Genomic DNA, 14794 nt, shown 5'->3' on the forward strand with positions numbered 1-14794 from the left:
AAAAAAAAAAAAAAAAAAAAAAAAAATACAGAAGCAAAAAAAAACTTGAACAAAGTGGCAAGAGGAAATGCTACAATGTTGTCTCTTCAATGATATTCTAGCATGTACACTCGATGAAATGCTAGAATGTGTCCCATAAAAAAATACTAAAAAAATAAATAAACAAACAAACGAGAGAAGCAAGTTTAAACCATGAGATGCATTCCTGACCTTTTCTCCCTCTATTCAAATCACTTAATCATCGTTCCATTTTCATATACATTAAAAGGAAAAAAAAAGATCGAGAATGTACCTTAATTACAGACATCAAACCAGTTTTGAATTGCAAAACACCTCTCCCTTCACTATTCGGATCCAGGTTTTGCGCAAGCGAATATGCATGCTCACATACTACAGGCAAAAATACAAAAACAAGTTCCAAGTGATTTGGAATGATCTATCAAATGTATAAAATCAATAACAATCTTATATCAAAGGGAATAAAAGGAGTAAGTCTTTATAACTTTTCCATGAAATATTATTTTACAATGCCGCTTGGATTCATTCCTATGAGAGAATTTCAGTTCAGTTGTACATAATCACTCACTGGAAGTGTTGAAATTCATCATTATCATCATAATTTTATTTCAAATATCTACTTCTTGTGAGAAAAATAACTTACTGACAGACATAAAAATACAGAACTACAGAAAAGAAATGTCCAATTGATACCTAAAGAACTAAGGAATAATTGCAATTAAAAAAAAACCCCTACATGGATTAATTTTTCTGAAAGTGTCGATGAAGACTCTACTGTTACATTCCTGAGCGAAGGATTATGATTGATGGACATATCCAAACCCAATAATTTGATCCAAAAGTCTTTGCCAGTTTGAGAGAACTTGGGAGCGGTTTGTGAGATCTTGGGAGAGGTTTGGTCCACTGCTAGATTCAATACATCTCTCCAGAACTCTCCCTGCTATATTCAATAGCTCTCTCCAGTTGTCAAAATCTCTTTATAACTATCCTTTGCTTCTTATTCTTAATAGTTGGAGACCTTTCTTTTAGTTTTTAGGTTTGTCTCCACTTGTTTTTGGGCTAGTTTCTTTTCTTTTTTTTTTTCTTTTTTTTTTTTCTCTTTTGTATGCCCGGTATATACCCGTTCATTTACTCTATGACAGTGTGCTTTTTCATACAAAAACAAAAAAAGAAAAATGATTTTGGTTCTCCTCAAAAAGTTAAAATAAACAACAGCAGTTAATTTGAAAAGGAAAAAAAACAACTTTCTTGATTACATTTTATTGATTGCTCCAAAATATAGAGCTCAAAAGCATAAGAACAATTTTCATTCCTTCAAGATGGGCACTTTCCACATCGTTTTACTGAAAGTTTTACTTAATAGCTTGACAGCCTGAGAAGGGAAGAAAACAAGGACTTAAAATAATAGTGGTCAAATATTTCAAGAAAAAAACAAGGACTTAACATAAGAGAGGTCAAATATTTCAAGACTTCAGAAAGGTTCCAGTATCACTCCCAAGAGAGAAGGTGAAGCTGTTAAGTTGAAAGAACATAAAATTTTACTGTCATATCCTGGTCTGAAAACCTTATGTGAAAGTCATGAACCAGTAAACATTTTGAAAGTGATGGACCAAAAAAAATATGGGCTCACTCCTAACCTCCTTAACAGTAATCCCTCAATACATAGCCAATTTGAAAGGCCTTTAAAATATAACTTTCAGGGAATCACCTTCAAGCCACACATCCAGCCTAAATAGGACGTTGGATCCCCTCTTTAGTGTTCTTTGATATTAGAGTTCCTCAATTTACAAGCTCAGACTGAGAACTAACAAAGAAGCACAGCAACAAGGCTAAACAGGGGTGGGGATGCATTTTCCATCATCATCCCCACTAGTTTTTTAATCCTCCTCCCCTTCCCATTCCCCGATATGAGGAATGGGGTTCAGAGTTAAAGACCCTCACATGGAAGCACAGCAACAAGGCTAAACAGGGGCGGGGATGCATTTCCCATCATCATCCCCACTGGATTTTTAGTCCTCCTCCCCACCCAAGCCCCCAATTTGAGGAATAAGGTTCAGAGTTAAAGACCTTCACATGGAAAAGTTTCTGTCTCATATTTTTTTTTTAATAAGAGACAAACAAAGCTCATTCAAAAACAGGCTTGTACAAGAGGAAGGAATGAGCAATCCCCATTACAAAAAGAAACTCAAATTGGTTGAAATACGCACAAAGTTGCAATTCAAAAAAAAAAAGAAAAAGAAAAAAAAAACATTAGCCAGCAAGCACCAAGTGGCCATAAAAATGTTCACAAAATCCTAAAAGTTCAATGATATTTTGAAAACTGCAATCCTAATTTCTTCTCCTTCAATGATTAAACTGGATGAATTTTTATTCAGGTAGGATTTATGACATGCAGAATTTATGTTTGCCAATACTAAAAAAAAAAATTCAAAAACAAATATTTTATAAATAAAAAATTAAAACAAAAGGAACATACATATTCTCGCAACATTGGGATCTTCATCTTGGATTTCATCTGCAGCTCTCAAGATTTCATCAATATCCCTATTGTTTGCAAGTGAAGATGGTACATTTCCAGCAATGCCACTTTCAGGGCGTCCATATGCATCAAAACCAATTCTATCTCTTCTTAAGGCAGCTCGAACTAAGCGTTCCCATAACTCCTCAACTTGTGTCATTCTCTATTTTAGCATAAGAGAGAAATTATTTAAAACAAAAAATAGTAATGATCAACCAGATGGAACCCCTTAATGAATCAAATAAAAGCATAAAGTAGACAAACACTTAAGATCAAGACTAATTGTGAAAAGAGGCAAAGATGCAGTCAAGAATTTAATCATGGTTCACCTATGCATGGTACAATTGCTTAAGACAAACAGAAGCGAGAAATCAAAAGGCAATTCTTGACTGCATCTTATAAGAGTAAGCTCCAATGATTAAATAATGTCCCAATAACTTCAATCTTACAAAATCACAACAAATATAACAATTTTTATGCACCATATAAGTCCACTCTAGCTACCAAGCTCAAGGACAAACTTCGTCCTATGGGGAAATTTGGCATTGGTTCAAATGCTCCAGTAGAAGTATTCTGAGCTATCACGATAGTTTTTTCCATTTTCCTTTTGCATAAAAATTAAGCTTGCAGTAAAGTTTGCCACACTCCCAACATCTCCAAATGTCGCTACCCATTCAAAGATTTTTCTATTTCTCCTTAACCACATTCTGAATTGAATAATGTCATTTGCCAGGAATACTCTTTTTGTCAAAGCAGAGCACCTTATTCATCCTTCCTCAAAACTTCGCTTGAAGCCAGACTAACACTAGAAATCTTGCAAACCTCCCCAAAACTTCAAAGAAAATTAGCATCTCAGTAAATTTTGGAGTTCAACAACATTTGAAGGTTGGGACTTTGAACAATTGACATCTTAGTCGTACATGCCAATTACCGTTGAAATATGCTCACTTTGGTACCATCTCACTAAATAAGATACACATACCTTCCACCGTACAGTTTTTAAGCACACAATAGCACAAATATTACTGCAATTCACACTTCCTCGACACAGTGTGGTGTCTCAAGCAACAAACAAAACGTCAGAAGATTACCACCAAAGTTCAAACCCAAAAGAAAAACAAACACAAAGCAAATTCCAGTAATTACAGAAGCATCCATCAATCCAAAAACTAACACCATGCTATACTGATGCCAACCAGCAAAAGCCCAACTCACCAGCACTTAAAACCCATAAATAACAAAAACCTAAGCTACATTTCCTCCATTTTTCAACCTCTACATAACATTCTCCGCAAACCATCCACGAACCAGCAAAAAAGAAACGGAACATACACAAGAACGATGAAAGGGATTCAACGTACCTGATTAAATGGAGCAAAGCGCTACAGATAGAAAGACCAGGAGGAGTAAAATCCCGGAAATGGAATTGAGCTTCGAAGGGCTGTTCGGGTTGCTGAAGCTGTGTAGATTCAGAGATGGGAGCGGGAAAGACGGGAGAAAGGCAAAAGGAAAGGAGAAAGAATAGAACGCAGTGCGGTGGGAACTGGGAAGTGGAAAAAGTAAATGACCGGGTATGACCGGTGACGGGGTTTAGGTCTTTAATTGACGCGTACGCGGAGACGAAAAATCTTAGGACATCGTCACCGGAATTTGCAGGTCACTTTCCTCTCTCTCTCTCTCTCTCTCTCTCTCTCTCTCTCTCTCTCTTTTCCGCCTTATTAAGCAACGGTGGGTCCACTTTTTGGGGCTGCATCTCAAATTTTCCTTTCTTTGATTTTTTTCTTTTTGGGATATTCTTTTGAATTTTTCTTTTTTAGGGTTTCTTGTTTTCTTGGTAATTAAGATTTAAAATTACCTTCTTACTTTATAAATATATATATTTTTGCATATAAAATACTATACTTTATAAATACATATATTTACATATAAAATAATATATTATAATGCTTATATTTAAATTTTAAAAAATTATCTAGCATAGTTTATATATTTTTGCTTATAAAATATTGTTTAATTTGTCACAATTATTTATATTAATTATATTGAAAAATGAAGTGTTTTTTTTTTTTTTGGCTTATAATTTATATATTTTTGCTTATAAAATATCGATACTTGAAGCTTGAAACGTGCCTTCATCATTATTCATCTGAAGTGTAACGGCCCAGATCCACCTCTAGTAGATATTCTTCTCTTTGGGCTTTCCCATTAGGGCTTCCCCTCAAAGCTTTAAAAACGCGACCCCCCTTTGGGGCCCAAGTCCTCACTGCACTCTTTCCTTCCTCCAATCGATGTGGGACCGCCCCCAAATCCACCCCCTTTCAGGGAACAGCGAGAAGGCTGGCACATCATCTAGTGTCTAGCTCTGGTATCATTTGTAATGGCCCAGATCCACCACTATCAGATATTGTCCTCTTTGGGCTTTCTCTCAAGGCTTTAAAACGCGTCAGCCAGGGGAAGGTTTCCACACCCTTATCATGGTGGTTTGTTCTCCTCCCCAACTAATGTGGGACATCACATGAAGTGTCTTGATATCAATACTACTACGCCCGCTACAAATTATTCTCTTATCCTAAGACAAACATTTGTTAAATTTCATAACCATTTTAGAGAGTTTTTTTTTTCTTCGTCTATCTTTCAAAGCAATCTATTATATGTTAAAGGTTATCTCGTCATGATGAGAGGCTACATTTCACGTTTCTTATACAATTTCTATTGTAATTTTGGAGCCCTTGAACTCGTATGCAATTTCTTTCCAATGTCAGTACTATTTTATTCACGTTCTTATCTTATGAACTAGTAATAATTGAATTGACGCCTTCATTGATATTACCGTGAATTAAGTAACAACAAAGTTGATATGTTATCATGTTATTAATACTCGTTCTTTCTTATGTATTTTGATTGTGATGGTTTGTTAAAATCAATTAACTTAAGAGAATAAATAATTGTCAATAAAAATAAATATTTTAAATAACTGATTTATTTTATCGTATTATATTAAAAAATGATTCTAATTAATTATAAATTTATTTTTGTTATGTATTACACATACTTTGAGGATATGGGATAATTCATAAATTACATGTGTTTTAAATTAATCCATGATTAAAAAAAACATTATTAATTCTGGTGCTTAACGAAAATGACAAAAATTGCATTTTACCATTTAATAATTTCATTTATAGATTTATTGAACACGTTCAAAAACTATATTTTTTTTTTATCGAGTTGAACCGTTTATCTAACTTTATATATACTTTTATGATCAACTAGAATGTATTTGCTAATCTCGTTTGGAAAAGTTTAAATTAGCACCAAAACGGAGTGATACAATTTTGAATACGATTATTAACGAACTACTTCAACCACCGATTTCGAGGTCTAATAAACATTTTATAGAAATAACATAATAATTGTAACGACCCGAAAAAAAAGAAGAGAAAAAGAAAAAAAAGAGATAATAATAATAATAAGTAAATAATAATTATAAAAAAAAAAAAAAGTAAATTATGGACTCTCTCTCCATCTTCCCCAAATATCTCCCCAACCCTTTCTCCAACTGCAAAATGATCTGCAAAAAAAACTAAATAGAAACAAAAAAAATGGCAGATTTTGGGAAGAGAAAAATCGGAGGAAAAAACAAAAGAAAGATAACAGATTTTGGGAGAGAAGAATTGGAGACTGCCTTCACTTCAAGCAGATTTAATAGGAATGGAAAGAGATAGAAAAGTTATCGATAAGTTAGATCTTCTTTTCTTTTATCTTTTGAGATAGAAAAGTTATCTTAGATCTCTTTTTCAATTATTTAGATTTTTGGATACTCTAATAGAAAATCAAAATGGATTGAAAATGGCTTCGTCAATTGCATCTAAATGTAATCATCATTTATAGGAAAGGAAGAAAACAGACTAGATTGAAAAATTGTTAATGATAGTAGTTTTAGGAAAGAGGAGAAAACATAATAGATGGTAAAAGAAAGAGAAGAAAATAGAATACATTCAAAATGTCTTCGGTTAATGATAATAGTTTTTTTGGAAAGAGAAGAAAAAAAATATATTGAAAATGGCTTCTGTTAATTGATAGTCATACCGTGGAGGAGAAGAAAACAGAATTGATTGAATATTGTTTTATAATTGCATGGTACATGAAAGAAAAAAAAGACAGAGAGAATATTTTATAATTGCACAGTCATTTATATGAAAGAAAAAAAAGACAGAGAGAATAGAAATAAAGTGGTACAACGAAGAGAAGAAAATGGAAGATGTGAGAAATTATTAATATAATATTATAACAAACCAGAGTTGGATTGAACGATTGAAAATAATATTGACATATTTTCAATTTAAGTTTTACTACCCAACCAAAATTTAGAAACAATGAAAACGTGGAATTTGATTTTTACTGAGACCGGTTTAGAGCTGTATTTCACATTGTTAGTTGGATTATTAATTAAAATGTGAAATACTAACGAAAGGTGACGAACGATTTGATATGAAGCGAACTCTAGCAACCTTTGGAGCAGCTCTCGAGGAACGGGAGTTTACGTTAATTAAATTAGGGAATCTTCGACTAAGGCCAACTAGGTAAGTGATCTTACTATAGGATAGGCTAAAAATTGTATGAGTTACAATGTTGTATGAACTATGTCGTACGATGCGGTATATGAGTTATGATGACGTATGACTTATGATGATGTGTGGCTTATGATACCTGATGATGTGCTCAGTATATATATATTTTGATGAATGTCGTACTTGATATGTTTGATGCACTTTGTGGCAATATGATGAGTATGATGATTGCGTGACGTTTACCTTAATATGATGATGTTTTCCATATTGAGCATGCTATGTGATGATGAGTGTCATATTACATCATGTCGTTAGATCGACATAGGACACAACCCTAAGAGCGTGAAAATGATATTAATATAAATATCCGCGAGTATATGTTACCTAGAGTAACAAAGAGATGAGACTAGAGAGTTGTGTCAGAAGAGACATTAGGATGGATTTAGAGGGACCTCATGCATATTGTATGTTCATAAGCATAGGGCTACTTCCCCTAGAGATGATGAGCGCGTATGCGCACAGGTGCGAAAGCACACAGATGAAGGTGTTCATGAGGTGCATGACACTATGGGGTTCCGCTGACCTCCAGACGTCGCTACAGATTAGCTTGACCAGAGGGTCCAAGGGGTGTGCGAGTGCCCTGGGGATTCACACTCGTACGTGTGAGTCGTGTGTAGGGAAGTACTACCCATCCAATTTGTCCGAGACTGGAGGCCGCCCCTAAGATAATTAGAGATAGGTCCCTAAATCATGATTGCATGTGTTTGCATTTACATTGTCCGAGACTGGAGGCCACCCCTAAGATGATTAGAGATAGGTCCCTAAATCATGATTGCATGTGTTTGCATTTACATGGCTCCCTATAATGGGGCCACTTACTGACTATTCTTTGAAATACTCAGGCCGCATGCCACATCATTTTTCAGGTAAAGGCAAGACGCACAGCAGAGACTGTGGCACATGCATAGGGTAAACTCATATTTAAATTTCTAGTCTTAAGTTATAAATTTCTAGTCTTAAGTTAGAATAAGTTGGTTTACATTACATTGTTTTAAATTATTTTGTATTTGTTTTATCTACATTTTAGTATTTCATATTTAAACACGTAAGACCATGGCTGTGTTTTCCAGAGAAGAAGTTGTGTTTTTTTGAAATTTATGTTATCAATTATGTTCATGTAAGAGTTATATTTCCACATTATAGATGAGCATGAGACGTTAGTAGCGACTCTGAGTATGTGAAAATTTAGGGTCGTTACAATAATTTTCAAGAAATCATTTGATTACAAGTATAAGGTAGTGCAACTAGCTGGAAACAAGATCCCCTCCCCCTCAAGACATGGTTACTGTAACGACCCAAGCCCACACCTCTATAGGGAAACATCGGATCCTGTAGTTCTTGATTTACCTTAAGTTTTTTACGGTGAATTTACTAAGCTTTCAGCGAAATAATGCAATAAGGTATACAAAAAAAAGATTAGAAAAAACCCTATGGACCGTCACCTACAAACAAGCTTTGTCGATGGAGGCTCAAGCATAAGCGCGTTTACTTATGTTTTTTCGTATGCATCTCTTTGCCCGCGAATCCCACCAATTCCTGAACCGTCACCTACAAACAAGCTTTGTCGATGGAGGCTCAAGCATAGGCGCGTTTACTTATGTTTTTTCGTATGTATCTCTTTGCCCGCAAATCCCGCCAATTCCTGAGGCCGTCCAACCCCATCACAACCCCAATCAACAATCGGGGGTGGCTCAAGAGACGCTAGCGTGTGAATGCTGGTTCGCATTGCAAGAGGGCGGCTAAATTTCTCTGAAAATCCTACTATTCCTCTTGGGCCAAACCACAAAAAGGATTGTACTTGGAAAGACTTTGATCCTAGTTGTGAGGCTCGGATATGGTGGTATCATTACTAAAAACTTAGAAACTGAACATTAAATTAGTTAAAACCCAGTCTCCTAGCATTTCCTAGCAGTTCCTAGTGGGAGGTTCGTGATTTAGCAATCAGCCTAATAGTCTTTGCTTGTATACTTTCCCCAATTCCGTTGCTGCCACGGGCTTTACAAGAGTTTGTCTACCAATCTGCATGGCAGAAACACAATACTCCTCACACGACGCTGCAGAGAAGGGAGCTCCGAGCGGATTCAAGTTGCCAATAAGGGACATGAGGGCTAGCATTGGTGCTGACTTCACTTACCCTTTGGTGGGAACCATGAGTACAATGCTAGGACTCCCTACAAGACCTTATGCTTTATCCACTATATTTCTTTTTGGACCTGTAACAATTTAGTCTAATATAAACTATCATGCACAACTCAACACGAATTAAAATCGAAGTTACGTATGGATAATAAAAGTTCGGGACAGTTACTTTTATGGTCAAGGTTCGATTTATCCCTGACGTTTGAAAATACATCTTTTTAGTCTATGACTTCTGATAAATAGGTTTAAAAGGTCCTTGAAGTTTGAAAACGTACAAACGTACGTTTGGGGAAGTCCATGAATCTGGTCTCATCATAGGGCAGTGTTGGGATTGTTTCCAGCAAGAATTAGTGAGACCTTGAGCCCTCGACTGAAAGCCTGGTTGAACATAAGACGAGTTTGGAATGTCGATACAAAAGGAAACCACGAAAGAAATGCAATGGGGATAAAGACGAGCATCCCCATCCCGGCATCATACAGACGAGCAATTGAGCAGATGGATTTCCAGAATCCCAGTTTCTTTATCACAGGTTTCCAAGCTGCTGCAATCTGAAACACGAAATATTCTTATGTCAGGATGGAGTGCTAACTAAATCTTGATCATAATCTAAATACCCTAGATACTAGCTAGGTAACAGTAATCTAAATAAATCCCTAGATACTTGGTAACCAACCATATAAATTATACGCAGTAAAACAATAGGACAACTAGGCTTGGGAACTCACAGAAAGAATGCCCCATCCTGTAGGTACAAATGCCAAGATGCAAGCGAATATATCAGGCAGTGACAAGTCTGTAATAGCAACCGCAACGGCCATGCCAGCCAGCGTCAAAAGGAAAGATAGACCTTGGATAAAACGCAACAAAAGCTGAAAATTGACGGTCATCGTCTGGCTCAAGGTAAAAACCTGCAGAAGAGAAGTAGATCTAATGACTATCATGCATATTGGAAAACACAAAGGAAACCAGTCGAGTCAATTGCACACACCTTGAAAAGAACTATAAGCCCAGCTAACACAATCCAGGAGAACCCATATGCCTAAAGAGTTGCACATTTTGGAGATTACAACAAGTTAATAACAAGGAAAAGATGGCCTTTAAACTACTTGATGACTACAAAGTATAATAACATCAAACTGCTGCTCATAATTTTTTTTAACTTCGGCATCCAATATTGGTAAGAATAAATAAGAAAGTGGAAAAATGTATTTCATAGAGAGACCATACCGACAATGATGTGTTTGATCCTTGCACATTGAGCTTGTAAACAATGCCATATTGAAAAATAAAAAATCTTAGATTCAGAATAGTCTCTGCTATCCGCCCTTCAAGAGTTTTTATATGTGCCTGCAAATTGTAAAAGCACTTTACATTTTGACCAGAAAAGAATGACCCAGTCGCTCATAGGTTTACCAAAATGTAATTTTCTGGTTCATTGAATAGCCTTTATACAGGAAACATTTAACGGTAACTACGAGCATAATCTATCAACACATGAGGTAACATAAATCCATATCGGTAATTCTGTTTTGCCCCTTTACAGTACAGTTATGGTTTATATATAAAAGCAGATGGAAGCTTATTGGGTGCTTTCAAAGCATATCCTTTGCTGCTGAGTGATGATCATGTGGAGATCATTTCAAACAAAATGTTGCATTGACTTGTAACCATAACATTATTGCATTGAGAGGGAACTGATATTATTATTAAGTACAGACCTAGCGAGCATTGCATTAAAGTTCATATAAAAGAAAGAAAAAGAAAAAAACGAAGAGAGAAATAATAAAGAAGTACATGGAAAATTGTATTACCAGTTCTGAGTCCCACCATGCTTCCCAGCTTTCTTCACCCTTAACACCAATTCCACCACGGTAAAAAAGCCAATTGGTCCATTCTCTGAAGTCCTCCACGGTCCTAAAAGGAAACATAGGTAATTAGATTAAGATTATTTTTATCTGGAAGATTCAGAAGCTGTCATCTCCTTTTCACGCTAATAAGAAAAGACCTTCAAGGTGCCAAATTAAGGAAGAAACCGACGGAATGGTGAATATGACTTACTTCTGCCATTCAAACCCCGATGGATTGAACAAATAGGGAGCAAAAAGCCACGATATTGCCATGAACCAATTGCTAAGAGTGACAAGGATGTATGCTATCGAACCACCTGAACTATATCCGTAGGCCATGTATACAACCAACAGGAGCACAACTTCCAATCTGAAAATACAATAATGTAGATACATTAATTATTTGCAATTAAGTATAATAAAACAATAAGACACCATAGACTTCAAAGGTTTCAATTTAGTACTTACAATTTTAAAAATGACAGTTGATTCAATTTGGTCGGGTTATGAAAGTTCAATGTAGTCTCTATAGTTTGATCAGATCACACAGATTCAATTTATTTAACTATATGAATACGTGCCATATTTTGTATTTGTGTGAAACGAGCAGGTACTTTCTAATTTGCCTAACTATGTTCACAAATTATAGTCAAGTAGAATTCAAGACAGCTCCTTTAGGATAATTGTCTCACGTTACAACCTTTGAAAACTAGAATAATACACGATCTCCTCAATAAACCATCATGATGTAGAACCCAGTATCTCAAACATATTTGGGTTTATAGCTGGTTGCATTGACAACTTAAATAAATTAAAATAAGTTTTTTTAGATTTTAATTTTGATATTGTCAAGTAAAGGATGGTGCCAATAGCACTACCCATACAGCTTAAAACAGAGTAATTTACACAAAAAGCAGAGTTCAAATAATACATTAGAAAATTTCATGTGAGAAGGGAAAGAATGACACAAACCCTTTAACAAAATGGCTGCGAGAGTACATTCTGTAATTTTCTGAGAATTTGATATGGCGAACCACAAAGCCCCTTCCAGTTGCATGATACTGTATAGAAGTAGAGTTCTTAAGATACTATATGGCAATCTTCGAGATTGACAAAGGAGCAGCAAAAATAGCAGAACAAACCTTTGCACCACCATGAAGAATTGTTCGGCCAAAATAGTGAGTATTTGTCCCAAGAGAGAATGTGAAGTAGACAGAACAAAGCTGAAGCTGCATGGTTATAAAGCTGACAATAGCCTGCAACCGTAATTCAGAATAATATCTGAGAGAAAATAAAAGACTGCTAAGAAGAAGATAACTAATTAATGGTCTCGTTGACAAGAGGACCGCTTGCACTTGCTCTAGCATATTACAAACAAGGGTGCTTCATTGGGCCAAAAAGCACTTACTGTTATATTTGAAGCTAATCTTCAGATTAGAGAGAGAGAAATGACAATGATATCATCATGTTAATGTTCAGATTATACAAGAGCAGGCAATTTTTTTCCTTACAAAAGTGTACATATTTCAGAATAGTATTTACCCTGAAGAAACCTTGCTCCAAAATAAATCCCAAGATCATCGGCATTGCAGTGAAGATACCATTTTGGATAAGGAACTGTTTATTCAAAGCAGCTGACAATGCAGCAGTATCTGTAATATGGGCTCTATCTTCCATGCCCTCGCTAGACAGTGCCTGAAACACAGCCGCACATCTTTTCAGTATATTATTTTCTGAAAAAGAGGAAATATTTCCATACAAACATGTAAACTAGTCGTAGTTAGGGGTACAAGTTGAAACCCAAAAACCGAAAAGACCAAATCCAATTTTCAAAACAGTGGTTCCAGAATCAATTTTGACCAAAAGACAATCCAATCTGACCCACGCCCCTAGTCAGAGTTAAGTCCAGCATCACATTCGTAAACAAGCATAAGAAAAGAGTACATCAGATCTGAAAACAAATGAAAAATAAGCAATTAAAGAAAATTAACCCGGTAAACATTGAAGCCTACTACTTGACCAACTCCACTGGAATTCACCTTAACTGTATCAATCGAGTAGTTTTAGTGCCTCTGGGATTTATCAAGCAAACTTAAAACTTTTGATTATAGGGGCATAGAACTACTTCCAAACAATCCTCGTGAAGCTTATGACCACAATATCAAGAAAATTTTAAATTTACATCCCACTACAAAGCAGAGAACTTCGAAAGAAGAGAACATCTTCTATACCTCATATGTAGAAATATAGTAATTGCATACAATAAAACTTACCAAATATGCTTTCCCATAGAGAAAAATGTACACAGTCAACACCGTTAACTGCAAAAGATCATAAAGAAATAAAACGGATCAGATTTCTTATAAATTATGATGACATAATTCTCAGGCTTAACTTATATTACTCATTTAACATACAATCTTTTCAATAAATAGTAAGAGGTCTTCAATAATAATTTATTTTGTTGCATCGTCTTGCAACATACTTCACTTCGATGCAGATGTTTCTAATTTACAAGGAGCATCAATACTTTTCCTAAGATGAGTAAACATATATCGCAGGGACTGCCTCGAAACTAATATGGATTAGAAGCAGTTGGTATCCAAACTTAAAAGTAGGCATAATTAAGATATTTTGTACGTCATTGTGTAAAGGTACTAAAGTTTAAAAATAAAAACATAAAAAGAAAAAAGACAAGATTAAAACACGTAATAAAGCATTATCTTTTCAGAAAAGGCACGCAGTAAAACTATGTAGCAAAGATTAGGGCCTCTTTTTTTTTCCAGATAAACAAACCATAAATATCCCTACTAATAGTGCGATGAATTCAAACAACTTCTCAATGTAGGAATCTACGTGTCGTACTGGCATACCATAGTACAAAAGTAGTAGCCAACAGTCGTAAAATAGAATGACATCATCCGGAAAAAATCAAACAGTTGGCCAAGTCTGTATACATCACGGCTAAGAACTTGTTCTCCATTACCACCAGCAATCTTCCCTTCGAAAAGAGCAATCTGATTAAGACCAACATCTCGTCCTTTACCGACCTGAAACAACTCAAACAGTTTCAATAACTTCACCACTTCAAATGATCCCAGATTAGAAAATTAAACGAAGACAAATCTCACCTGAATATACTCATGATGGGTAACGTTTCCTTGTCGCAAAGTTGTATTAAATCCTTCGGTACAGAAAGGTATACAGGTAATGAAATCGTATCTCATAAAGGGCATTAAAAAATGTACACCAGTAGTCATCAACAAAATAAAATATGCACACAATACTATAACTGTTAGTATTTATTTATTCTTTTTCATTAACAAAGTTGAATACAACAGGAACGCAGAAGTCAAGGAGTAAAAGAAATGATAACATATGATAAAACTTAATGCAGAAATTACATTAATAAAAACAGTTCAATTTTTTTATATTTATAAAACTGAACCTTGCATGAAAAATGAAAACACAACATTAGAGTTCCATTAACAGTATATAAGCCATTGGTGCTTGTGGAAAGATTTTCTCCAGCTGCGTTTCCTTCATCCAGATAACTTAATTGAAGTAATATTTTGCACTCTTTTTCAAAAAAAAAAAAAAAAAAAAAAAAAAAAAAAAAAAAAAAAAAAAAAAAAAAAAA

At 35.0% G+C, this 14794-nt stretch overlaps 2 protein-coding genes across 3 annotated transcripts in view; both read right to left on the reverse strand.

Annotated features, from left to right (window-relative positions):
- The window catches only part of LOC111436119 (callose synthase 9-like), a 44930-nt gene extending 40771 nt beyond the window's left edge, over positions 1-4159 (reverse strand). The window contains 3 exon segments of the mRNA XM_023073806.1: positions 293-390; positions 2495-2699; positions 3898-4159. Coding sequence (XP_022929574.1) covers positions 293-390; positions 2495-2696 — 300 coding nt within the window. The 5' untranslated portion in view covers positions 2697-2699; positions 3898-4159.
- Positions 4160-9424: 5265 nt separating this feature from the next.
- The window catches only part of LOC111436127 (callose synthase 9-like), a 34681-nt gene continuing 29311 nt past the window's right edge, over positions 9425-14794 (reverse strand). For both annotated transcript variants that reach the window (XM_023073828.1, XM_023073820.1), the window contains exons 37-48: positions 14286-14338; positions 14028-14204; positions 13428-13475; positions 12697-12849; positions 12297-12410; positions 12127-12215; positions 11366-11524; positions 11119-11221; positions 10535-10654; positions 10296-10346; positions 10033-10215; positions 9425-9855 (exon numbers count right to left, since the gene is read on the reverse strand). In XM_023073828.1, the coding sequence (XP_022929596.1) occupies positions 9619-9855; positions 10033-10215; positions 10296-10346; positions 10535-10654; positions 11119-11221; positions 11366-11524; positions 12127-12215; positions 12297-12410; positions 12697-12849; positions 13428-13475; positions 14028-14204; positions 14286-14338 (1487 nt within the window). In that variant the 3' untranslated portion in view covers positions 9425-9618. The remainder of the gene's footprint in view (positions 9856-10032; positions 10216-10295; positions 10347-10534; positions 10655-11118; positions 11222-11365; positions 11525-12126; positions 12216-12296; positions 12411-12696; positions 12850-13427; positions 13476-14027; positions 14205-14285; positions 14339-14794) is intronic.

The sequence above is a fragment of the Cucurbita moschata genome, unplaced genomic scaffold (assembly GCF_002738365.1).
Source record: "Cucurbita moschata cultivar Rifu unplaced genomic scaffold, Cmos_1.0 Cmo_Scf00003, whole genome shotgun sequence".
Classification (NCBI taxonomy): Eukaryota; Viridiplantae; Streptophyta; class Magnoliopsida; order Cucurbitales; family Cucurbitaceae; genus Cucurbita; species Cucurbita moschata.